The 20,214-nt window shown below is 53.2% G+C and overlaps 3 protein-coding genes across 20 annotated transcripts; 1 reads left to right on the forward strand and 2 right to left on the reverse strand.

The window, feature by feature from the left end:
- Nucleotides 1-591: 591 nt before the first annotated feature.
- On the forward strand, nt 592-4,419 carry Nol3 (nucleolar protein 3). Of its 2 annotated transcripts, none has more exons than XM_036187044.1 (4): nt 592-807; nt 3,213-3,650; nt 3,797-4,180; nt 4,277-4,419. In XM_036187044.1, exons 2-4 carry the CDS (start codon nt 3,356-3,358, stop codon nt 4,282-4,284), a joined length of 687 nt encoding a protein of 228 aa, XP_036042937.1. In that variant the 5' UTR covers nt 592-807; nt 3,213-3,355; the 3' UTR covers nt 4,285-4,419. The 2 variants fall into 2 exon arrangements, with proteins under 2 accessions (XP_036042937.1, XP_036042936.1); XM_036187043.1 differs by having other exon boundaries at nt 3,349-3,650.
- Nucleotides 4,420-4,792: 373 nt separating this feature from the next.
- Kiaa0895l (KIAA0895 like) lies at nt 4,793-13,875 on the reverse strand. Of its 13 annotated transcripts, none has more exons than XM_036187042.1 (8): nt 13,766-13,875; nt 10,319-10,468; nt 9,055-9,129; nt 8,829-8,972; nt 8,442-8,574; nt 7,222-7,527; nt 7,030-7,127; nt 4,793-6,096 (listed from the first exon to the last, which is right to left on the reverse strand). In XM_036187042.1, the coding sequence occupies exons 3-8, from the start codon at nt 9,109-9,111 to the stop codon at nt 5,932-5,934; spliced, it is 903 nt and encodes a 300-aa protein (XP_036042935.1). In that variant the 5' UTR covers nt 9,112-9,129; nt 10,319-10,468; nt 13,766-13,875; the 3' UTR covers nt 4,793-5,931. The 13 variants fall into 13 exon arrangements, with proteins under 13 accessions (XP_036042935.1, XP_036042933.1, XP_036042924.1 ...); XM_036187040.1 differs by having other exon boundaries at nt 10,319-10,506; nt 13,756-13,875; XM_036187031.1 differs by adding an exon at nt 13,135-13,425 and having other exon boundaries at nt 9,055-10,506; nt 13,766-13,870.
- Nucleotides 13,876-14,268: 393 nt separating this feature from the next.
- On the reverse strand, nt 14,269-19,766 carry Exoc3l1 (exocyst complex component 3 like 1). Of its 5 annotated transcripts, none has more exons than XM_036187026.1 (14): nt 19,605-19,766; nt 19,261-19,427; nt 18,895-19,055; nt 18,596-18,815; nt 17,031-17,640; nt 16,835-16,952; nt 16,597-16,722; nt 16,400-16,500; nt 16,121-16,225; nt 15,280-15,409; nt 15,037-15,159; nt 14,803-14,958; nt 14,585-14,709; nt 14,269-14,492 (listed from the first exon to the last, which is right to left on the reverse strand). In XM_036187026.1, the coding sequence occupies exons 2-14, from the start codon at nt 19,304-19,306 to the stop codon at nt 14,306-14,308; spliced, it is 2,208 nt and encodes a 735-aa protein (XP_036042919.1). In that variant the 5' UTR covers nt 19,307-19,427; nt 19,605-19,766; the 3' UTR covers nt 14,269-14,305. The 5 variants fall into 5 exon arrangements, with proteins under 5 accessions (XP_036042919.1, XP_036042918.1, XP_036042917.1 ...); XM_036187025.1 differs by having other exon boundaries at nt 18,895-19,070; XM_036187024.1 differs by having other exon boundaries at nt 14,803-15,159.
- Nucleotides 19,767-20,214: the final 448 nt, after the last annotated feature.

A 20,214-nucleotide genomic window follows, 5' to 3' on the forward strand; every position in this document is an offset into this window, starting at 1 on the left:
TGGATGCTAGCCGGGTGGTGCTTTAATCCCAGCACTCGGGAGGCAGAGGCAGGAGGATCTCTGTGAGTTCCAGGAAAGGCGCAAAGCTACACAGAGAAACCCTGTCTCTGGGGGGTGGGGGGAACAAAGTGTGCGGATGCTTGGACTTAGAAACGTCCAGACGCTTGGGCTTTCATGGAAGCCCCTACCTGGAGAATGATGACACTTGGAGAGTCTGGACCTAACTCTTCCACTTGCACTGAGGTGCCGGCCACTGCGACCTCCAAGAAGCAGGCGTTTCTGCGCCACATCCAGCTCCTCCATACACGTGTCTCTCTGACTCTGGGCAAGTCAGTTCCCTTCTCTAAACTTACCTGTGACAGGCAGAGGTCGTAGAAGGGCAAATTAAAAGCACCTAGCAATTAGAAGGCCCAGAATGGGCTGAACACGTGGGGCTGTGAGCTGAACTGACCCCCAGACTCAAATCCGGGTGCTCTGGGGCGGGGAGGAAAACCGACTATGTGTCCTCCCCTGCCAGCGCGTGGCCTCCGCGTCCAGCGTCCGAGTTCGCAGAGCCAGAGAAGCAGGCCCCTCCCCGCGCCCATTCCCGGCAGCCCTGGCCGCCCCGCCCCCTTTGCAGCTGCTGTTCGCGTCCCCACCCCGCTTGCTCGGCCCTTTCTGCACTGTCATCTGCCCCGGGGAGGCTCAACTCCGGAGTGGGGCCGTCCGAAACGCTCCGGACCACAAGCCGGACTCCACCCAGCAGGCAGGGAAAGGAAACAGATTGGGCAGAATATCGTGCCTCACCACCAGCCGCGGAGCTCGAAGGTCTGTGGGCCCCGCCCTTCCGCAGGACTGAAGCTTTGGGACTGAGGAGAGGGCTGGTGATTGGGGTGGGGGGGACCCTTGCGGTTGCGCATGCGCGACCTGAACCTGCAGGTTCTACCCTAGTTTCCCAACAACTCCCAGCCAGCCAGCAAGCTGGGGGTCCCAGACCAAACCAGGTCACCTGGGGCTCAAAATAACATTTAGGCTTGCCCTTTGATGCATTGCCAGGGCATAACCAGCTCCCCTTAGAACTGTGATAACCTCAAAGGAAGCCCACCCCCATCAGCTAGGGTCTAGTCTGGGTGGTGGGGGCCTTTAATCCCAATACTTGGGAGGCAGAGGCAGGCAGATGTCTTAGTTCAGGCCAACTTGGTCTACAGAGCGAGTTCCAGGGCTACAAACAGGGAAAGCCTGTCTCGAAAAAAAGATAGATGATAGATAGATAGATAGATAGATATAGGTAGATAGATAGATGAGCTGGGGTCTAAAACATCTAAGTTCTCTAAGTTACTGGGGAGACAGCTCACATAAAAATAACTTGGGGTACAGGGAGGAAGAAAGAGAAGGCCAATCCAGTCTCAAAGTCTGGCCAGAATGGGTGCAGGCTTCACCCTCTTCCCTGTAACCAGTGATGGGAGACAGTCTTTGGAAGCTTCATTGAGGAGAGCTGAGGTCCTGAACACACAGTTTAGGGATCCCTGAAAACACAGGAATGAAGACCATGGCACACAAAAGGAGCTAGCTGCCTTTGAATTCTCAAGAATTGGGGTAGATATGGGGGCATTTGCCTTGAGGGCTAGATCCATTGAGTAGAGGGAAGAGAGGAGAATCCCAGGCCTAGGCAACAGCATCCACAAAAGCTGAAGTGCTGGGACCATAATTAGTTCTTGCAGGACTGAATGGTGGATGGAAATGGCAAAGAACTCAGCTGACCAGGCTGGTGGGAGGGAAGTAAAATAGTCAGACCAGGTAGCTTAGACTCTTGGATGGGTAGTGGGAACGGAGGCTAGGAGGCTAGGCCTGGCATTCAACCAGGCAAGAGACATTATAGTTTAAGGTAGGCCAAGTCAGATTCCAGTTTTACTGGGTGTCTCTGAGCCTGTCTCTTCACCCACAGAACTGGAACAACAAACGCTAGCCCAGAGTTGCCAAAGTCACTGTGTGGGGAAGAGGGGAGGGGAGGGGAGGGGAGGGGAGGAGTGGGCATGGGTGAGGTACTCAGAGGCACTCATTGTTGCAGGAGGCAAAGTGCTGATGGTGGGCTTAAGGGGCAGAAGCTGATGCGGAGTGCCTATAGGGCCTCTGACAGATAGGGCGTGACGGGGGGAGAGAGTCTGGGAAGAAATGTCCCTGGTCTGTGCTTAGTGGCCCTGAGGAAAGGCTGACACTTAGATATGAGGCATGGAGGGGGGTGGGGGTCCAAGGTGTGAAGTGACCAGGAACAGTAAGTACAGTGTGAGAGTCCTGAGACCTGGGAGGCATGGTGTGTGTGTGTGTGTGTGTGTGTGTGTGTGTGTGTGTGTGTGTTCCAATGACCTGGGGAAGAAGGTAGAACAGAGACATTTAGGGTGGAAGAGACCTAGAAGGAACCTGTATGGACAAAGCTGAAGCCAAAGGATGGCCAGGTTTCCTTTTTCCTTAATCCCAGGGCCCTTGCTGGCTGGGTCAGGCCACCCATGTGAGCAGTGGTCCTCAGTTGATAAGAGAGATGAGCAGAGTAGATTAACTTGCACCCAGTTCGGTAGAGGCATCCTCTCAAAATGGGGATAATCCACGGAGAGGAAACTAAAAATTTGGTAAGCATTCCTTAATGGTTTTTAAGAGCTGGGTCTTGGGAGTTTCAAGGTCAAGTAAGAGATGACTGTGAGCCAGGCCATTAGGGAAACAAGTGGATCTTGGATGCCAGAAGGTCAGTTGAAATTCAGGAGACTCAGTTCTCCTGCTTAGTAAGGACCCAGAAGAGTCACAGACCATGTTGACATTGCGGTGTGGTGATGAGTGAAGGACAAAGTTCTGGAATACCTGCCCCTCAGGGTGAGGTGAATGGAGCGTGCATGCCTCCACACTTTCCACACTTTCGGCTTCAGATGCAGACCAGGTTGTATGAGAGATCAAGCAAGACTGCCCTGATCCAGGGTTTGCTGCAGGGTTCAGGAGGAGGTATGAACCAATTCTAGGGCTTGCTGTCAGTTCAGGTAGGGAATTGGGCTTAGAAAAAAATAATTCAGTTGGATAAACTGGGTCTCAACTGGTGGCCAGTTCGGCAGGTAGCTGGGGCTTAGGAGGGAAGTTCTAGCTGGGATGAGCTGCAATCAGCTGACAGGTAGAGACTAGAACAGGAACCTGAGGAGTCAGGACAGAAGCAACCAAGAAGCTGGAGGTGAGTTCTGTGCCCTGGCCTCCAGGTCTTCCGCTGAAGAACCATCCAGACTCTGCCGAGGTGAACTTAGATCACTCCTGGGAGAAGTCAGTGTGTGGGAACGCCAGCCGCCGCCCCACCCCCCCCCACCCCCCGCCCCATTTCTCTCCTCCTTGATATAGCCCAAACATGGGCAACGTGCAGGAGCGGCCATCGGAGACCATTGACCGGGAACGGAAACGGCTGGTAGATACGTTGCAGGCTGACTCTGGGCTGCTGCTGGACACGCTGGTGGCCCGGGGCGTGCTCACCGGGCCTGAGTATGAAGCCTTGGATGCGCTGCCTGATGCAGAGCGCAGGGTGCGCCGCCTGCTGCTGTTGGTGCAGAGCAAAGGCGAGGCAGCCTGCCAGGAGCTCCTGCGCTGTGCCCAGCATACTGTGCGTGTGCCCGACCCCGCCTGGGATTGGCAGCACGTGGGGCCTGGTGAGCACCAGGAGGGTGGAGCCTTGTTGAGATCGGGGGCGTGGCTTGGGGTGAGGCAAAACTAAGGGTAAGTGGAGGGCAGAGAATGTGGAGGTAACTAACCACAGAGGGGTGAATGAGCCTCAAGTATTCCACTTCCTCCCCAGGCTACCGGGACCGCAGCTATGACCCTCCATGCTCAGGTCACTGGACGCCTGAGGCACCCAGTTCAGGGACCGTATGTCCTGGGCTGCCCAGAGCTTCAGAGCAAGAGGAGATTGGAGGTCCGGAGGGCTCTGAGGCAGTGCACTCTGGAACCCCAGAGGAGCCAGGACTAGAAGCTGAAGCCTCTGAAGGGGATGAACCGAACCTGGAACAACAAACGGAACCGGAACCAGAGCCAGAGGTAGAACCAGAGCCAGAGGTAGAACCGGAGCCGGAACTGGAGCCGGAACCGGAGCCGGAGCTGGAGCCGGAGCCGGAGCCGGAGCCGGAGCCTGAGCCGGAGCCGGAGCCGGAGGAACCTGACTTCCAAGAAGATGAGTCTGAAGGTTGTGCGACTGCCTAAACCCTTGCTTACAGGCTTGTTAGAGGTTGAAATGAGGGCTGAGACCAATTTCACTGACCATCATCCTCTTTGTCTCTAGATTCCTGAAGGCCAGAATCCTAACCTGTACAAATCCTATCCAAGCTGGATAAGACCTAGGAACCTGCCAGAGCTTGACCCAAATGCACCAAGACTCCATTTACTGCAAAATGAATAAACTTGGGAGGGTTAGCCTGGACCTGACTCTCCACAGCTCTGGCTCTTTGCTCAGGAACTGAGGGTAGACGTGGGTTTGAGTCCCACTGACCTGAGCAGGCTTGTGTGAAACACCCCCACCCCCACTACCGCATTCCACCCCCAAAATAGCCCAAACTATGTGTCTGGAGGTCTCAGATCTAGGCCCCAGTGGGACCTGGCCCAGCTCCATGCTCTCTTCACTTCAGGAGCCAGCTGGGAGCCTATGGAGACAACAGTCCTTCTCCATGGAAATCACTAACCTTGGCAGACTGAGCAAGGGAAGGGGATGGGGGTCTCCCACTTGATGAGGGAAGTCTTGGAGCTCACAGTCTTGAAGGGGGACCTGAGAGGGGACTTGAGTAGACAGAAGCCACACACATCATTGTAACTGCTGTTTAATTATCTGGCTTTCCTCTGAACTGGGAGCGCAGTGGGGATCTAAGCAGTCACAGACTTACACAAGGAACTCTGTACATATCTATTAAGTCAGTGAATAAGAACTTCCCAGCTATGATTCCAAGCTTCACAGATGAGAAAACAAAAGGCCAGGGTGGGAACAGTACTGGCTCCATCCCTCACGGCTGAATCTGAAGTGAAAATGGAGGCGCTCACCAGCTCTGACCTCTCCTGGCCCGAGAGGCTCAGAACTTAAGAACAAATGCTATAGGCCTGACCCGCAGGTTTGATTGTGGTTGCTTCCAGCCTGCACCAACTACTGCCAGAGACCAGCTGTGAGGGTGTGGTCAGAGACAGGCACAACCAAGGTTAGTGTGGGGACCGAGGGTGGGGCAGTGCTGGGCTCACAAGCCCTGAAGTCCAGCGTGTGTGTGTGTGTGTGTGTGTGTGTGTGTGTGTGTGTGTGTGTGTGTGTGTGTGTGTGTCTGTGTGTCTGTGTCATAAGAGGGGACTAGGAACAAATGGTACCTTTCCAAAGTGTCCCGTCCCTCCACTGAACTTTCAGGAACTGCTGCCTCCCAGGCCCCGCCGGAGGCAAATTCATGGAAGAATACATCACCAGTGAGAGGGGCAAAATGCTGAAAAGTGGATTCCAGCCCAGCTGGGTCTCTGAGCCTGAGTGAAAGCCAGGACCCTATGCTCAGGCAAGCCACCTCAGAGGGGATCCTAACTCCCACTAGACCCAGTGAGAGGTAGACGGTAAGAATGCTGAAGAGCACCAACAGGCCAGGTGGGGGAAGGGAAAGGCCGGTACCAGACACCAAAAGCCATCTCATGCAGGAACAATTTTCTATTCCCAAATCAACCCACATTCCTATTCACACTCAGTTCCCCTCTCCCCAGGTCTCCCCTGGTCAGGAGTTTATGTGACATGCTAGTTCACAGGCCCCAGGAAGACTAGCAAGGACAAAAACCTTCTGACGTTGCCTTTCATCTTCCCAAGATGCTCCTGGTAGCCCAGTGCCCCCCTCAAGAAACACCTAGGCTATAGAACCATAAAGAGCTTCATATTCCGGTCTGAGACCTCTGTCAAGAGCTTCTGTCTATAATCCTTAGCCAACATCAGTCCGGGAGCAGGCGGCCCAGCTCCGCTTCATCCAGTCGGTTAGTGGTCATGATGTGTTCCAGCTGCTGCCGGTAGCGTACCAAGTCCTTCATAAAGTGGGGCACTCGGGTATTATCTAGGATTCCATGGGGCTTCAGTTGGTCCACATCTTCATAGGAGACCTACAGGGAGAAAACCAAGCCTCAGGGCTAATCACAACCTCTGGCTTTCAAGCAGCTAGTCCCAGATCTACTGATGGCTCAGGGCCATTTGCTCCCGTGATGACTCCTCTATTCCTGACCTACAAGAGACCTACCTCTATTTCTCTATTCCTACAATAGGTACCTCCAGGCTCAGCCCTGGGTCTGTTCTCTTTCTCTCTACATCTTCTATGTTCTACAACCCATTCCCCTCCAGCCCAGATTATCCCCTCACCTCTAAACAGCATTCAACTGATACCTGGGTCTCTCTCAGGTGTCTCCCACATCCAACAGAGACTGCTGAATGTCGGCTGTCAGTCATCACCACAGTCAGGTGCAAGAAAGGGAAGCTGGGTTCTCATCTTCCCATTCGGGGAGTCAAACAGAATTCTACTATCTGTAGTTTATCTCTTTGCAACCATGCTACTGCCTGGTTAGGTCAAACCATGATCAGTTCTCTAAGAGTGAGGGAAGGCCTCCTCTATTTGCCTATCTTTTCATGCACCTCCCACAAGACATCCAGTAGGAGCCTCCTAAAGCAAAGCTGTGCCACACCTTTATTACAGCCCTCCAGTTACCCTTTGCTTCTGATTAGGTTTGCTTTTCCTCAACGCAATACAGGACTTGGGTTTTGGTCCATGGCCATTTCTCCAGCCTCCTGCCTCAGAACTTCCTGACTGCTCCCTTGTTCTGGAACACTCACCTCCTTTGAAATATGTGCATACATCTGCAGGCTTGGTCACACATCTCATCTGGGATACTAAAGTTTTATTTCTTCTTGTCTGCTTACCTCCACTCAAGTTCTTACCACCAGAGAGGCCTGGTATCCAGGCCTCCATCGAATATGTACTCAAAGGTACAGGAAAGAAGGAGAAGCCGGCTGAGGCCTCTGTAAGCCTGCATGCAGCCCCTTACCTTGCCCAGCGAGGTCAGCAGCGGGAAATCAATGGTCTGACGGTGCCGCAGAATGCGCACAATGCCATCCAGGTACACCTGGTCCTTGCTGAAGCAGCCTGTGAGAGCGAGAATCAGTAAGTCCTGACCTAAAACCCACTCTTCACTTCGCACTAGCTTAGGCATTGCCCTGACTCAGCAGCTCCCACCTACCTGGCTGGGAAGTATCCGTCTGCCCTCGCTTGGCACGAACACAGTACTCCCAGCGAACAGCCTCATCCTGCACATACTGGGCCAGATCCTGGAAGAGCTGGCGGAAGGACATGCGCGCAGCCTGGTGAATGGTGTAGTAGAGCAGGGCCGCCCGCCACAGGAAGGGTTGCTTTCTGAACAGCACACTGTGCAGGCTGGCCAGGCCCTCTTCAGTGGGGTTGGCTGGCCGAAGCCCATACTGCAAGCGGCCTTCGGTGCTGTGCCACGGCTGTCTTGCATTGTTCACGCCACGCAGGTAGTGGGTGCCTGTGGGGAGGATGAGGAGGTGGCTGAACTCATGCCAAGGGCCTCTAGTAGAGACTCTTAGATCTTCATGCCCCCAAACTCACCCCATGCAAGTCATCCAAAGCCCTACCTAAATTCATTCTCACCCAACTCCACAACTCTCACCCAACAAGAAGACTCTTGGTCCGGCAGACCCCTCTCTGCCTATTTTCTCCTCACCTCTTGCACACCGGCTCATACTGTGCCCTAGCTTTCCTAGAGACCAAGTGCAGGCCATCCTGCCCCAACATCCTAGTGCACAAGCCAATCATCTTGACAGTCATGCAAATGCCCCAATCAAAATCACTGCTTGCTCAGAGCAACAAGATTCTTGTCTGATGAGAACAGTGTCTAGTGTCCTGTGCTTGCATTCCTAGCCTGGTCTCCTAAACTTTTTTTTTTTTTTTTTTTTTTTTTTTTGTGGAGCTGAGGATCGAACCCAGGGCTTTGCACTTGCTAGGCAAGCACTCTACCACTGAGCTAAATCCCCAACCCCATCTCCTAAACTTTTATCTATGTGTTTTCTTCAAGCAATTCCCTTCCTAGGATCTGGTCTGCCACCCACCCTGGTGGGCCTGTATGTTAGCTGGTCTGGTGGAACCCTCAGATTCTTTCTGGCCTGTTAGGACCTCGGAAGTCTTCCCTTCACTGTCAAAGGGAATGGGAGAGGAACTGGAGAGACAACCAAAGAAGGAAGAATGAAGGGCAGCAGACAGGGTGGGCAGGCATATCTGACCTACTTCTATGAATGAGAAGGAAGGAGTATCTGCTTAGGGATGACCAGGCCTGTCTTCTCCCAGAGGGAAGGAAGGGGGAGAATGCCCCACACTGCCTGCCCCCATCTCTTAATACCTTTTGATTCTACCCACCCACACAAATGCCACCCACAGACTGACCTATCTCGTGCCGCAGCATGCCCTCCAACCAATACTGGCGGGCTCCGGTCAGGTTGATGGCCAGCGTGGGTCGGCTGTTCTCCACCATCATCACCGCCTGGGACAGCAGGTCCTCACTCAGCTGCACCACAACCTGCAGGGTGGCAGGGCTCTGAGCCATGGCTTACAGGCCCTGAAAGCTAGTGGGCAGCCAGGCTCCTGATGCTACAAGGCAGCCAGGCTAGACACCGGTCAGGACATCCACCCTTCAAATCCAGCTCTTACTTAGCTGGAGCTGGAGCAGAGATAAGTCTAGGGGTTATAGCCTGGTGTGTAACTGGGCCTAGCCGTGAGGTGGCCTGATTTGGAGCATATAGCATATGGGTCCTGTGGAAAGGGCAAACTTACCTCCCCAACGCAGCCTTCCTTCTGCATGTATTTTCGCACAATGGACCAAATTTGACACTTGGTCAGCAGCTGGCCCCCTGTGGCGGCCTCAAAGTGTTCATAAGTGCCAAACTTCTCCAGGACAGCCTCAATGATGCCAACGGCCTGTACACAGGGCCACAGTCACTAGTCAGGCTAGGTCCCTTGAGTAGTCAGGGCCGGGGTGAAATGGGCAGGCTGGACTGACCTGATGGATGAACTGTCCAGAGGCCTCCTGGTACTTCTCCAGCACACTCATTGGCATCGGTTTCTGGTACTCGAACTGTGGATTGTAGGTGTAATGGGACTGGAAGAATTTCTCCCGTTCCTGGTCCATGTTGGTTGGCCGCAGGGCCACTAACATGCAGGGGCTCTTGTTGCTACCATTGCCTACATACTTTCGAGTCTTAGCAATGTGAGGTAAGGAGGCCGCAGGCCGTAGGGTCCCTCCACCTGGATCACATCCCCGTCCAAGCGGAGCTCTGCCTCGCCCCCGCTGGCCAGTACTATTTACATTGTAGGTGCTCTCACTGCGACGCATGTGGCTACGGTTTCCCAAGTGCAGCTTTGAGAAGGTCTGCCACACAGGCTGAGACTGCAGTGCTGAGGGAACTGCCAGGGCCAAAGGCATAGCCAGGGACTGAGGCCAGGGGTACAGGGGTGGCCCATTTCGGTTTGAGGGCTCCAACCTATGGCGCTGAGATGAGGGGCTAGCAGGTGGGCTGGGGGGGGCCTGCTCATACACCTGAGCCCCTGAATCCAGCACCATTCTGTCCTGAGGGTTACATCCAGCTCGGTTGTTCCAACTTCCCACACTGTTGACCTCTAGGGACACAGAAGGGCATGCAGAGACCAGCATGAGTGGATGTGGTCAGAGGAGAAAGCCCTGTGTCCCGTGTTATCCTTGTTGGATCCAGGGTCTGCTGCCAGGAACCTGAGAAACTATCCACCCTCCCCAGCATCCGCTCCTTCCACCAGGTTTACCCAAACAGTCTGAGGTGAAGCAAATCGAGAGGAAGAATTTTATACATTTTCCTACTCACTAAAATCCTCTCAGATGGTTAGATCTAGAGCTAAAACTAAGACCCCAAACATGGTTCTAACCTCAGTGCTTAGCACTTACCCAGTCTGGGAGTTGGCAAAATGCAGCCTCAGATCCCTAGACGGACCAGAGGTAAGGGAAGGCCACAGACTGCTTTGTACAGATGGCATCTTCTCAGTCCGATTTTGTCCCCTTTACCTAGCTCTGTCTATATCCTCCTGCCCATCTGTAATCAGTCAGTCTGAATGAGTATGCCCTGCTCAGGCCAGTCCCCACATGAAATACTGTCTCTCCCATTGGTCATCTATTCAGAACAGAATTACAGTCTGCTTTGGGGAATCAGAGGAAAACCAGTACACTCAAACTAGCCCCTGGACTGTCTCCTATTTGAGGTGTCTCCCTAGCAGTCATCCGAGGCACAGGTACTCACCCCTGACTCTGTGCCAGGGCTCAGTGCAATCCAGTCTCTCCCCAGACACTGACTGGAGACGCCAGCCTCTGACCTCCCTTGCCTGGTCAGGGACTCAACTCCAACATTCCTCCTTGATCCTACATCACCAGGCTTCCTCTCCACCGGGTTCTGTCCATCAGCATAAATAAATGCTGTTATTCCTCCATCTTAAAAACAAAACAAAACCTCTACATGAATACACACACACACCCTCCAGCCGATCTTCGTTGTAGCACAATACCCGAGTCATGCACACCATCTCCCACTTCTTTCCTGTTCTCTCCTAAGCTCACTCACATGGATTATGCATTTGTCCTGCTCTCCATTAAAGTGAGCTGATCAAGGTCACTAGTGATCATCATATTGATCTGTAGCACCTGGTACAGTGGATTCTTTTATCCTGGGACCATAATGCCCATTTCCCTTTCCAAATACACTAGGAGTTACTTTGCCTCCCACATCACTGGCTGTTTCTTCTTGGTCTTCCCAACCTCTTAACACTGTAACACCCCAAGATCTGTCTATGGTAACTTCTCTCTTCCATTTATACTCACACCCTAGAATCCTATGATCCCATCCAACTTTGTGGTTTCTGGTTTCGTTTTGATGAAGGGGATCAAACCCAGAGCCTTGTAAACACTGAGTATATCCTCTCCTACTGGCCTGTGTCCCTAGTCCTCACTACCATGGTTTTAAACACATGAGTTCAGACTCCTTCATGAACTTTAGATCACTATAGCACAACTGCCAATACATATATAATTTTGTTTAAGATAGAGTCTCCCTATGTAGACCATGCAAACCTTCAACTCATTCTTCCTGTCTCAACCTCTCTAGTCCTGGATCATGGTTAAGCCAATATAATTGACCTTCCAGGATATCTTTAATATTTAATAGGTACCTTTAACTGAACTGCCCATTGTGTAAAAAGGTACCACCCACATATAGTAGCATGGGTCACTTTCTCACTTTCCTAAAAAAATAAGAAAAAAAATGCCCCCCCCCCACACACATACACACAGAGAGAGAGAGAGAGAGAGAGAGAGAGAGAGAGAGAGAAGTGCAGTATGTTGAGTGAGTAGGGAAGTGGAGAGGGTCTGAGAAGAGTTGGAGGAGGATTAAAAACATGATCGCTGGGCAGTGGTGACGCATGCCTTTAATCCCAGCACTTGGGAGGCAGAGCCAGGTGGATCTTTTTGAGTTCCAGGCCAGCCTGGTCTACAGAGCGAGATCCAGGAAAGGTGCAAAGCTACACAGAGAAATCCTGTCTCAAAAAACAAAACAAAACAAAAAAACATGATCAAAATATATGAAAATATTTTTGAGGTTCTTTTTTGGTTTTTGTTGTTGTTGTTTTGTGTAGCGCTGGCTGTCTTGGAACTATGTAGACCAGGTTGGCCTTGAACGTGGAGGAACCACATGCCTCTGCCTCCCGAGTGCTGGGATTAAAGGCAAGGCGTTCATCACCACTGCCCCACATGAAAATGTTTTAATAAAAAAAATTTAGAGGCTGGAGAGATGGTTCAGTGGTTAAGAGCACTGCCTGCTCTTTCAGAGGTCCTGAGTTCAATACCCAGCACCACACGGTGACTTACAACCATCTATAACAGGAACTGATGCCCTCTTCTGGCATGCACGTATACACGCAGAGCACTCACACATTAAAAAAATAAACAAAAATAAAATAAAATAATTTTAAAACAGAAGAAAAGCTGCCCTCCATCAGATGTAGTGATACAGGTCTGTAATCCCAGCACTCCTGAGGCTGAAACAGGGGAATTGTGAATTCCAGGCCAACCTGGGCTACATAGTAATACCTGTCTCAAAAGCTTTAAAAAGAGAGAAAAGAGGGCTGGAGAGATGGCTCAGAGGTTAAGAGCACTGACTGCTCTTCCAGAGGTCCCGAGTTCAATTCCCAGCACCCACATGGTGGCTCACAACCATCTGTAATGAGATCTGGTGCCCTCTTCTGGCCTGCAGGGATACAAGCAGGCAGAACACTGTACACATAATAAATAAATAAATCTTTTAGAGAGAGGGAGAGAGGGAGAGAGGGAGAGAGAGAGAGAGAGGGAGAGGGAGGGAGAGAGAGAGGGAGAGGGAGGGAGAGAGACAGAGACAGAGAGAGAGGGAGGAGAGAAAGGAGGAGAGAAAATCAGCTTTAGTAAACCTCGACAAAAGAGCCAACCTCCTCTCTCTTCTGGAGCTGATTTTTCTGTAGTAGCTGTTACCATCTAAAGTGTACTGCAGTGAACTTTGTATCTGGTGGTTTTATCTCTTTTCTCCTCTCCAGGATCTGCAGCTGTGTTTCCAAAACCCAGAACAGTTCCTGATCCCGCATTGTAATCAATAAATGAGTGAGCCTGAGTCCTTGTAAGAACTGGAGTCGGAGGGCTGGAGCGGTAGCGCAACAATTAAGATCACTTGCTGCTCTCCCAGAGGACCCAAACCCAGTTCCTAGCGTCCATGTTGGACAGCTCACAACTACCTCTGACTCCAGAGGCAGCGGGTTCAACGCCCTCTTCTGGCCTCCACAGGCACATGCACATAGCCATAAATTAAAATAAAAAATAAATCTTAAAAAAAAAAAATAAAAGAAGAACCAGAATCATTCCTTCCCCAAACTTAGATTCCCCATCTAGACCTGATCTTCCTCCTTGGAGCCCTCCTCCGACCTTGTCTAGTGATCAGCTATGTGAAAAAAGATTTCAAGTCTTAGATCTTACTTCCCTGGACGTCTACTGACTACTACCTGGGCCAGTTCATCCATTTCCCCTTCGTTCATTCCAACCTACCTCCTCGTAATTACCAGAATGCACCTGTTTCTTTCACGTCTCAGGTTCTTCTGCCAAGAATTCTTTGGCCAATGTGTCCCTGGAGTAACCTCTTAACCATTTTTTCAGGGCTCGGTTTAGGCCTCACTTTCTCTGAGAAGCCTTCCCGATGTGTAAAGGGTCCCAGGGTCTTGATGGCTTCTTGACAGCCCTAGGCTGTCACGGTTGGAGGCTAGGTCCATATTCCCTACCGTTCCCTGAACTCCCGGAGATCAGGGAGGGTCTGATTTACCCTCTCGGCCCAAGCACTCTCTAGACGCAGAATGAATGAAGGCAAGGTGAGGATGGAGACCCTGAAGGCGGGGTCTGGAGACAAATGAGAGGGTGTGGCCCACACCAATAAGAACCCCTAAGCAGAGGTTGACGTGAGAGAAGAACCAATGGGAACCGAGAGATCCGGGGGGCGTGCCCTGGAGGCCAATAAAGGGCGTGGGACAGGGCGAAGGGCGTGCCCAATGGAGGGCGGGGCTAGAAGACAATGGAGTAGGGGAATTCTCTGGTTAATGAAGAGGGGTCAGGTCGCATGCTTAGTCTCGGTCTTTGGAGTGGGATGCGGGTTCGGTTCGCATGCCGTGCCCCCACCTGTTCGCACCTCTATTGCTGTCCGCAATCCCTGCTCTTCAAAGCCGATCGCTGGCCTCCGAGACTGTGGGAGCCGGCGCCAAAGACACACGCAATCGGGCGCGCGCACGCTCACACGGATATGCGCAGGCTCACGTCAGTCTCCGCGGTAGCGGGAGCTTAAACCCACTGTGGGCGGAGCCAGGAGTGCGAAAGGGGCGGAATCACTGCCACGCTACGCCCCTGGACGGGTTGTGGTCCTAAACCTCCCCCTCCACAAGTTTCCCCACTTCTAAAGCGACTCGCGAGGGCGGTGGGGACACTTATTGCCGGCGAGTGGATACGTGGGTACTGAGTTCTTCCGCGGGAGCCCAGGGTTTGGGGGACGCAATTCACAAAGAGAGCGGACGTCTGCATAGGCGAGATGCTGTCAGAATACTAGGATTGCAACCAGGACTGGGAGTGCCACTGTGCACGGACCCCTAATTTCACCGCTGCTTTCGACACCCGCGTGCCCAAACACAGATTCAGACGCGCGGTGGACGTGGCTTTATTACGCAGACAGACGGGGTCAGGAGCAGGGACCCGAGGGGAGGCAGGAGGACAGCGAGGGCGTAGGCGTGGGTACGAGGCTGAAGAGTGCAGGGCGGCCAGTAGGTGAGGGCGGTGGGCCGGCCTGCAGAGAGCTGAGCGCAGCCTGGCGATGCTCTCGGGACACGTCCCCGCGCAGGTCCAAGAGGGCGGAGACATGATCCTCGCTGCAGGAATACCACCAAGCGTGTCAGCCCCGCCCTTGCCGTCCCAGGCTCCTCCTCCCCTGTCCCCTTTCCCCCGCGCCCCCCTACCGCACCTCACGTCGGGAAATTTTTGCCTCAAGCCTGCCACCTCGAGGCCAAGCAGCGTGGGATCGTGGAGGTTGAGCAGTTCCCCCAGCGCGAGCAGCACCGGCGCGCAGTGAGCGCTCTCCTCCAGGCCCTGAACACATTGGGGCAGGGTTTCCAGGCGCCCTCGGCTCCCACCCGACTACTAAGATTCTCTCGACTGTCTGCCCTCCCACCGAGCTCTCACCAGACCCAGGAAAAGCTCCTTAAGCTGGGCAGCATCGTGCCGAAGGCGCTCCGCCGCCTGGGTCCGCTCGTCCGCCCCGCGGCACACGAGGCGGCCCTGCAGCAGCGCGCGTAGGTATTGCAACACCACGGTTCGTTCCGCCTCCGCCAGCAGCAGCTGCAGGACAGGTAACCAGTGTGAGTACAGATTCCCATCGGCAGTGCCCCTTCCCCAGCCTCCGTCTCCCTGCTCCACCTGAACAGCAGGCTTCCGCACACGCCAGAAATCTTGGCAGAAGTGCGACGTCTGCTCACACACACCGTGCAACAGCTCAGAACTCGATAGCCAATGGCGCGAAGGAAGAGACGCGAACAGGGGCTAGGGAGGGAAAGCATGGCAGAGAGAGGCTAGAGAAATGATCTGGATCCTGCAGTGACCCCGGTAAACATACCGTGTCCCTCCTTCCCACTCCCATCCTGACTGGAATGGAAGCCTCACCTGGAGCTCAACCTGGAGTGCTTCCAACACCAGGCGGCAGATCCTCCTCTGTACGTCATCCAGCGCGGATTCTATTGGAGCCAAGACCCCTGAAGCTTCTCCGTCGGGCAGCAGGACGGATAACGAAGAGCTGAACCAACCAAAAGAACGACTTCAGGACCAAGGCCAAGGCTCGCATGGTCCTCAAGGAGTCATCCATTCTGGCGCCACCTTGTGGTGCTGTGTGTGTGGTGGGAGCGGGGGCGGGAAGGGTGGCTCTGAGCTTATGAAGGTCTCGGGTATTCTGAAGGGCTAGGAAGGGCATGCCCAGAGGACTTGCCTCTAAGGTAACCTCATTCTTCCTCATCGGTAAGGGAGTGGAGCTAATTTTAGTCAAGAGGGAGTTAAAAAGCATCAGCTTGTATATCTGTCTGTATGCCTACCACAAAGAGCATAATACTCAAGAAGCTAGCCGGGCCTGGTGGAGGCTGGAGATGGAAGATGGCTACCAGTCTGAGGCCAGCCTGGGCCACAGAGTGAAACTCTTGTCTCAAAGTTGGAGGAGCAGAGGAAATTTTTCTTGTTCATAGCTGTAACTTCACACGTTATCTGATATAGAGGAAAGCCTTGGTAAATACTGGCTGAAAGACTGTGGTAGATATTCACATCTGTATCTCAACTGATTCTCAGAGTATTCTACTGTGATCCAGTAATACTAATGAGGGAAGTGACAGGTACCCAGGTACAACTGGTAATGAGCAGAGCTAGGGTAGCAAACCCATCTTCGGGGGCCCAAAGTGGTTCTAATGTGGGTGGCATCCATGCATGTGAGGAATTCAGAAGAGTGTTAGTGAAGGTGTACCTCAGTGCTGATTGGTGGTTGAAGGCAGCCAGTAGGTAGGGCACATAGTGAGGGGCTGCTCCCCTGAGGTGGTCTCGAGAGAATCGGATGAGAGCATCACTGAAGCTGTAGTGGGTAGAGGGGACTCTTGGGTTTGCTGCCACTCTGGCACCCCCACAGCTGCAGCCCCACTTTCAAGTCCTTGTTTAAAGGAACCCTCGCCCACTGGTGAGGGGTGCCCCTATTCACTCAGAGCCGTTTGGCTGTCGGGGATTGTGAATGAGTCCCTGCTCGGCACACCTCCTCAAGAATGCGGCCAGTTCTGACAGTGCCATGTCATGGACCCGCCGATGCAGTGAGTCACTGATCAGGCTGGTCACTTGAATGTTCTCAGCCAGGATCTACAGGCAGGGAGGGGCAGCCTTTAGTTCCGTAGACCTGCCCACCTCCCTTTCCTGGTGGGAACTGTCTGCTTGCCTTGGGTACTTCCCACCCACCTGCAGTACAATGGCTGGCATTGGTGAGTGGTAGAAGCCGGATGGGTCTGTGTTGGGCTCCTGCTCCTTGCTCCACTCAGCTACCTCCCCATCTAGTGCCTTCTGCAGCCACTGAGCCACACTCACCTTGGAAGAAAGGACAAGGAGCAAGACGTGCCAGAGCATTGACAAGACATTCAACTAGATAATGGGCACAGCGCTGGGCACAGCACCTCAGTTCTCTGCCCTAACTAGTCACCTGGACTTGGGCCACAAATGCTGCCTCCAGCTGCTCCATGTTCTCTGAGGTCAGGAGGGGCTCTAGCTGGGACACATCAGCCTCAGGCCCTAGTTCCAAGTTCCCCATCATTTCTTCCCTAGAGACGGACACGGACAGCAGGATGTCATGCTGAGCCTCTAGTCTCCCCACTTCCCACTTCTCCAAGGACACTCACCCCATGTACACATGCAATGCCCAGTGCAGCAAGGCAAAGGCGTCCGCAGCTCCCAGCTCAGGCCTTGAGAGGAGTTGTTGCACACTGCGGCGCAGGCCACTGTGCAGGGTGTGGGCCCAAAGCTGCACCACATTGTAGTTTGGTGGGCAGCAGGGTGCCACTAGTGCCTCAGCTGTTGCCAACTCAGCAGGCAGAGCTACCTGCAGAGCCTCAAGCCACCTTGCTAGGGCCCCTGGCTCAGGCAGCCCAGGTGATGAGAAATGGATCCGCTCCAGGCCCTCCTGGAGTGCCCGAAGACAGCGCTGTCGCCAGTCTCGCGGTGCCTGCCCCAGGATTGTACGCTCAGTCTCCACCTCTGCCACACGGAGGGCAGCTACCAGCAGGGCTGGATCCTCACGCGCTAGTCGTCCTGCAGCTCCCGCAGCTGCCTCCACTGCTTGGCCCAATGCCTCGGCCAGAAGGCCCAGTCCCTGGAAGATTGGCAACTGCAGTCCTCCTAGGGGTGCCCATGTCTCCTCTTGCAGCTGCTCTAGCTCCCGCAGGCTCACATATGCCTCCAAGAATCGCTGAGCATCAATCAGGGTCTGTGTGTGGGCCACTGCAGCTGGCACTAGTGAAGAAAGGAGGTGGCTTGAGGTCTCAGTCTTCCCACCTGTGCTGTGGGTACAGCAAGGGAGACTGAGGTCCTGAGACTGGCGTGATGTATTAAATATTTAGTAATAAGCACAGTAGAGCATTGGTTAATCTGAACATTCAGGCTCAGGCCTAGAGTTGGGCCATATGTCAATCCCTGAGCCAATATTTCAACACATGAAATCGAGAATGCTAGGGAGGTGGGATGGGAGGCTAGAGAGATAGCTCAGTGGTTATGAGCACTTGCTGCTTTTTTTTTGCACAGGACCTGCGTTTGATTCCCAGCACCCATGTGGCATCTCACAACAGCCTATAACTCCAGTTCCAAGATTTAAGTCATCTTCTGACCCCTGCATGTACCAGGCACTCATGTGGTACACATACATACATTCAGGCACTCAAACACTTACAATAAAAAAATCTTTAAAAAGAACATTAGAGAGCAGACAAATACATGAGAGATCAATGCTGGCTGCCTTTCACCCACTTGTTAGGGAAATATTTACAAACATAGCTACATATGTATTTGTATTTATGTGTATATACACTGATGCATACATATGGATGCAAGTACCATTGAATTTCTATAGATACATGTGTAATTGGGGGGATGCCTGGGATTGAATTTAGGGTCCTGCACATACTAAGCACATATTCTACCGCTGAACTACAGCCAAAGCCCTTTCAATGTGTTAATCACTGTGGTCACAACCACATAATGGAATGTCCATGTTGACTCTAACATCCCAAGCTTGAGAACCCCAGAATGAGCTGTTTGTGTACCCTATTTCATATACCCTTTGAGGCTGAGGTTACTCTCTGGAGTGTCCCTGGTACAACTCTCCATGTAATTACTTCCCGAGAGTCCCAGCAGCTGATCAGTATGGGTGTTTGTGGACTATTAGAAACTGAGTCAGGTCCTCCATACTCACCCGCTTGTAGTCTTGGCAGCAACTGAGTCAGGACCTGGAGTTGCTTGTGCTGGACAACACGTTCCCTCAGGGGCGCCAGGGTCTGTGAGGTCTGAGACAACTCCTGGAGTAGGTGATGGGCCTGGCTCAGGGCTTCACGAGTTCCCTGCACAGCCTCAAGGGCTCGAGCCAGTTGCCACACACCAGTCTGTACACCTTCCAGGTATGACTGTACCACTGACTGTGGAGAGAGTTAGTTTATCAGGCCTGGCCAGCCCTGCAGCCCACTCCAACACCACTGCTCCCCATCCTACACTCACCTTGATCCGAGCTTCCAGGAAACAGTTACGCTGCACTTCCCGGCTGCGGTACTGGCTCAGCCGGGCCAGCTGCTCCGGCCGGTAGAAGATGCCTGAAGCCCACTTGAGTGCAGCACCCCGAGCCAGCTGTTCTGCCCTCTCCTGCTCTGGCCACTCAGGCCCTGGACAGGAAGAGCCTGGGAAGTTGTGCCAGTCAGTGAGGGCCTCTAGCTAACAAACCTGCTGCCCTGCTGTTTCCTCAACCAGGGCAGCCCACCCTTGGCTATCCTCTAGAGTTCTAGCCAGACCTGGCAGGAAAACCTAGCCCAACTAGTCCATTTTTCTTGCCATCATCCTCCCCCCCAGCCAAGCTAGCAAGGCTCATACCAGGAAGAAGTGTGGGCTGGATTTTGTCCTTGGCTGCTGAGTCCATGGTGTGCCTTGGGGAGCTGGAGATGTGGTAGGAGTGGAGGTCAGAGTCTGGAGTAGACCAGGCAGGATGGATATTCCTTTGGCTCCTCCGAGAAAGAAGAGCAAGCTTCTTGCCTAGTCCCCTAAGGAAATAGGGGGGAGGGAGGTATGATAGAGGGGGGATACCTGGGAGGCCTCTGCGGTTCTGGGTTGTGCCTCTGCAGATGCCAAGTGTGAGAGCATGCACATAGGCCTAACGTGCTAGCTGCAAGTCCCTTTTTTCGCTCTGTAATACTCAGGAAATTTGGTACAGAACTTACCAGATCTGACCGGTGTCCAGTTCTCCCTCCTCTGCAAACGGCCTTGGCCTTGAGAATGGCCTTCTCTCTCCTGCAGAGCTGGGCACACCCTCACTGCTCACGGGACCTAAGTGACTCCAGCTCTGACACCAGCAGCCAAATTCCTCTCCCCAAGGAAGCCTCTCTCCCACTTCCCAGCCCAGACGCCCCTTCTTCTCCCCAAGGCCCCTCCCTTTACAAGGCAGAAAGGAAGGAAGTTGAGTCTCTGGCACTTTATTCCCAACAGGAAAAGCAGCCACACTGAGGTGGGGAGAGCTGGGAGCCACTTCCTGTGGGGTGGGGGCAGGCATCAACTCCCTGGGATCATCAAGTCTGGACCAGCCCACCTTAGGACTTGTAAGTGCTCAGGAAACACATATGTACATATAAAGCTGATTTGGCCTCAAGCTGGTTTGAAGGATGACCCTCCCATGTGTTGATGTGGCAGCAAACATGCATGACAGTATAACTACTGATGGCCCCCCCTCCCACCCCCTACCCCCACCCTCTACCCCTCTACACACAGAAAAGGGTATGAACCTCTGTAGAGGAAAGAGCCCCTGTTGTCAGGAGAGAGTGTAGTGGGAGATGG

The sequence above is a fragment of the Onychomys torridus genome, chromosome 5, assembly GCF_903995425.1.
Source record: "Onychomys torridus chromosome 5, mOncTor1.1, whole genome shotgun sequence".
NCBI lineage: Eukaryota > Metazoa > Chordata > Mammalia > Rodentia > Cricetidae > Onychomys > Onychomys torridus.

Coding starts and splice junctions, on each gene's coding strand:
- Nol3 (XM_036187044.1), top strand. CDS start 3,356: ATGGGCAACGTGCAGGAGCGGCCATCGGAGACCATTGACCGGGAACGG. Junction 3,651..3,796: donor TTGGCAGCACGTGGGGCCTG/GTGAGCACCAGG, acceptor CTTCCTCCCCAG/GCTACCGGGACCGCAGCTAT.
- Kiaa0895l (XM_036187034.1), bottom strand. CDS start 9,705: ATGCTGGTCTCTGCATGCCCTTCTGTGTCCCTAGAGGTCAACAGTGTG. Junction 7,528..8,441: donor CATGCTGCGGCACGAGATAG/GTCAGTCTGTGG, acceptor TCCTCCCCACAG/GCACCCACTACCTGCGTGGC. Junction 6,097..7,029: donor TGCTGACCTCGCTGGGCAAG/GTAAGGGGCTGC, acceptor TTCTCCCTGTAG/GTCTCCTATGAAGATGTGGA.
- Exoc3l1 (XM_036187023.1), bottom strand. CDS start 19,306: ATGGACTCAGCAGCCAAGGACAAAATCCAGCCCACACTTCTTCCTG. Junction 16,723..16,834: donor CATTTGTGGCCCAAGTCCAG/GTGACTAGTTAG, acceptor CTTTCTTCCAAG/GTGAGTGTGGCTCAGTGGCT. Junction 15,410..16,120: donor AACCACCAATCAGCACTGAG/GTACACCTTCAC, acceptor TGGTTGGTTCAG/CTCTTCGTTATCCGTCCTGC.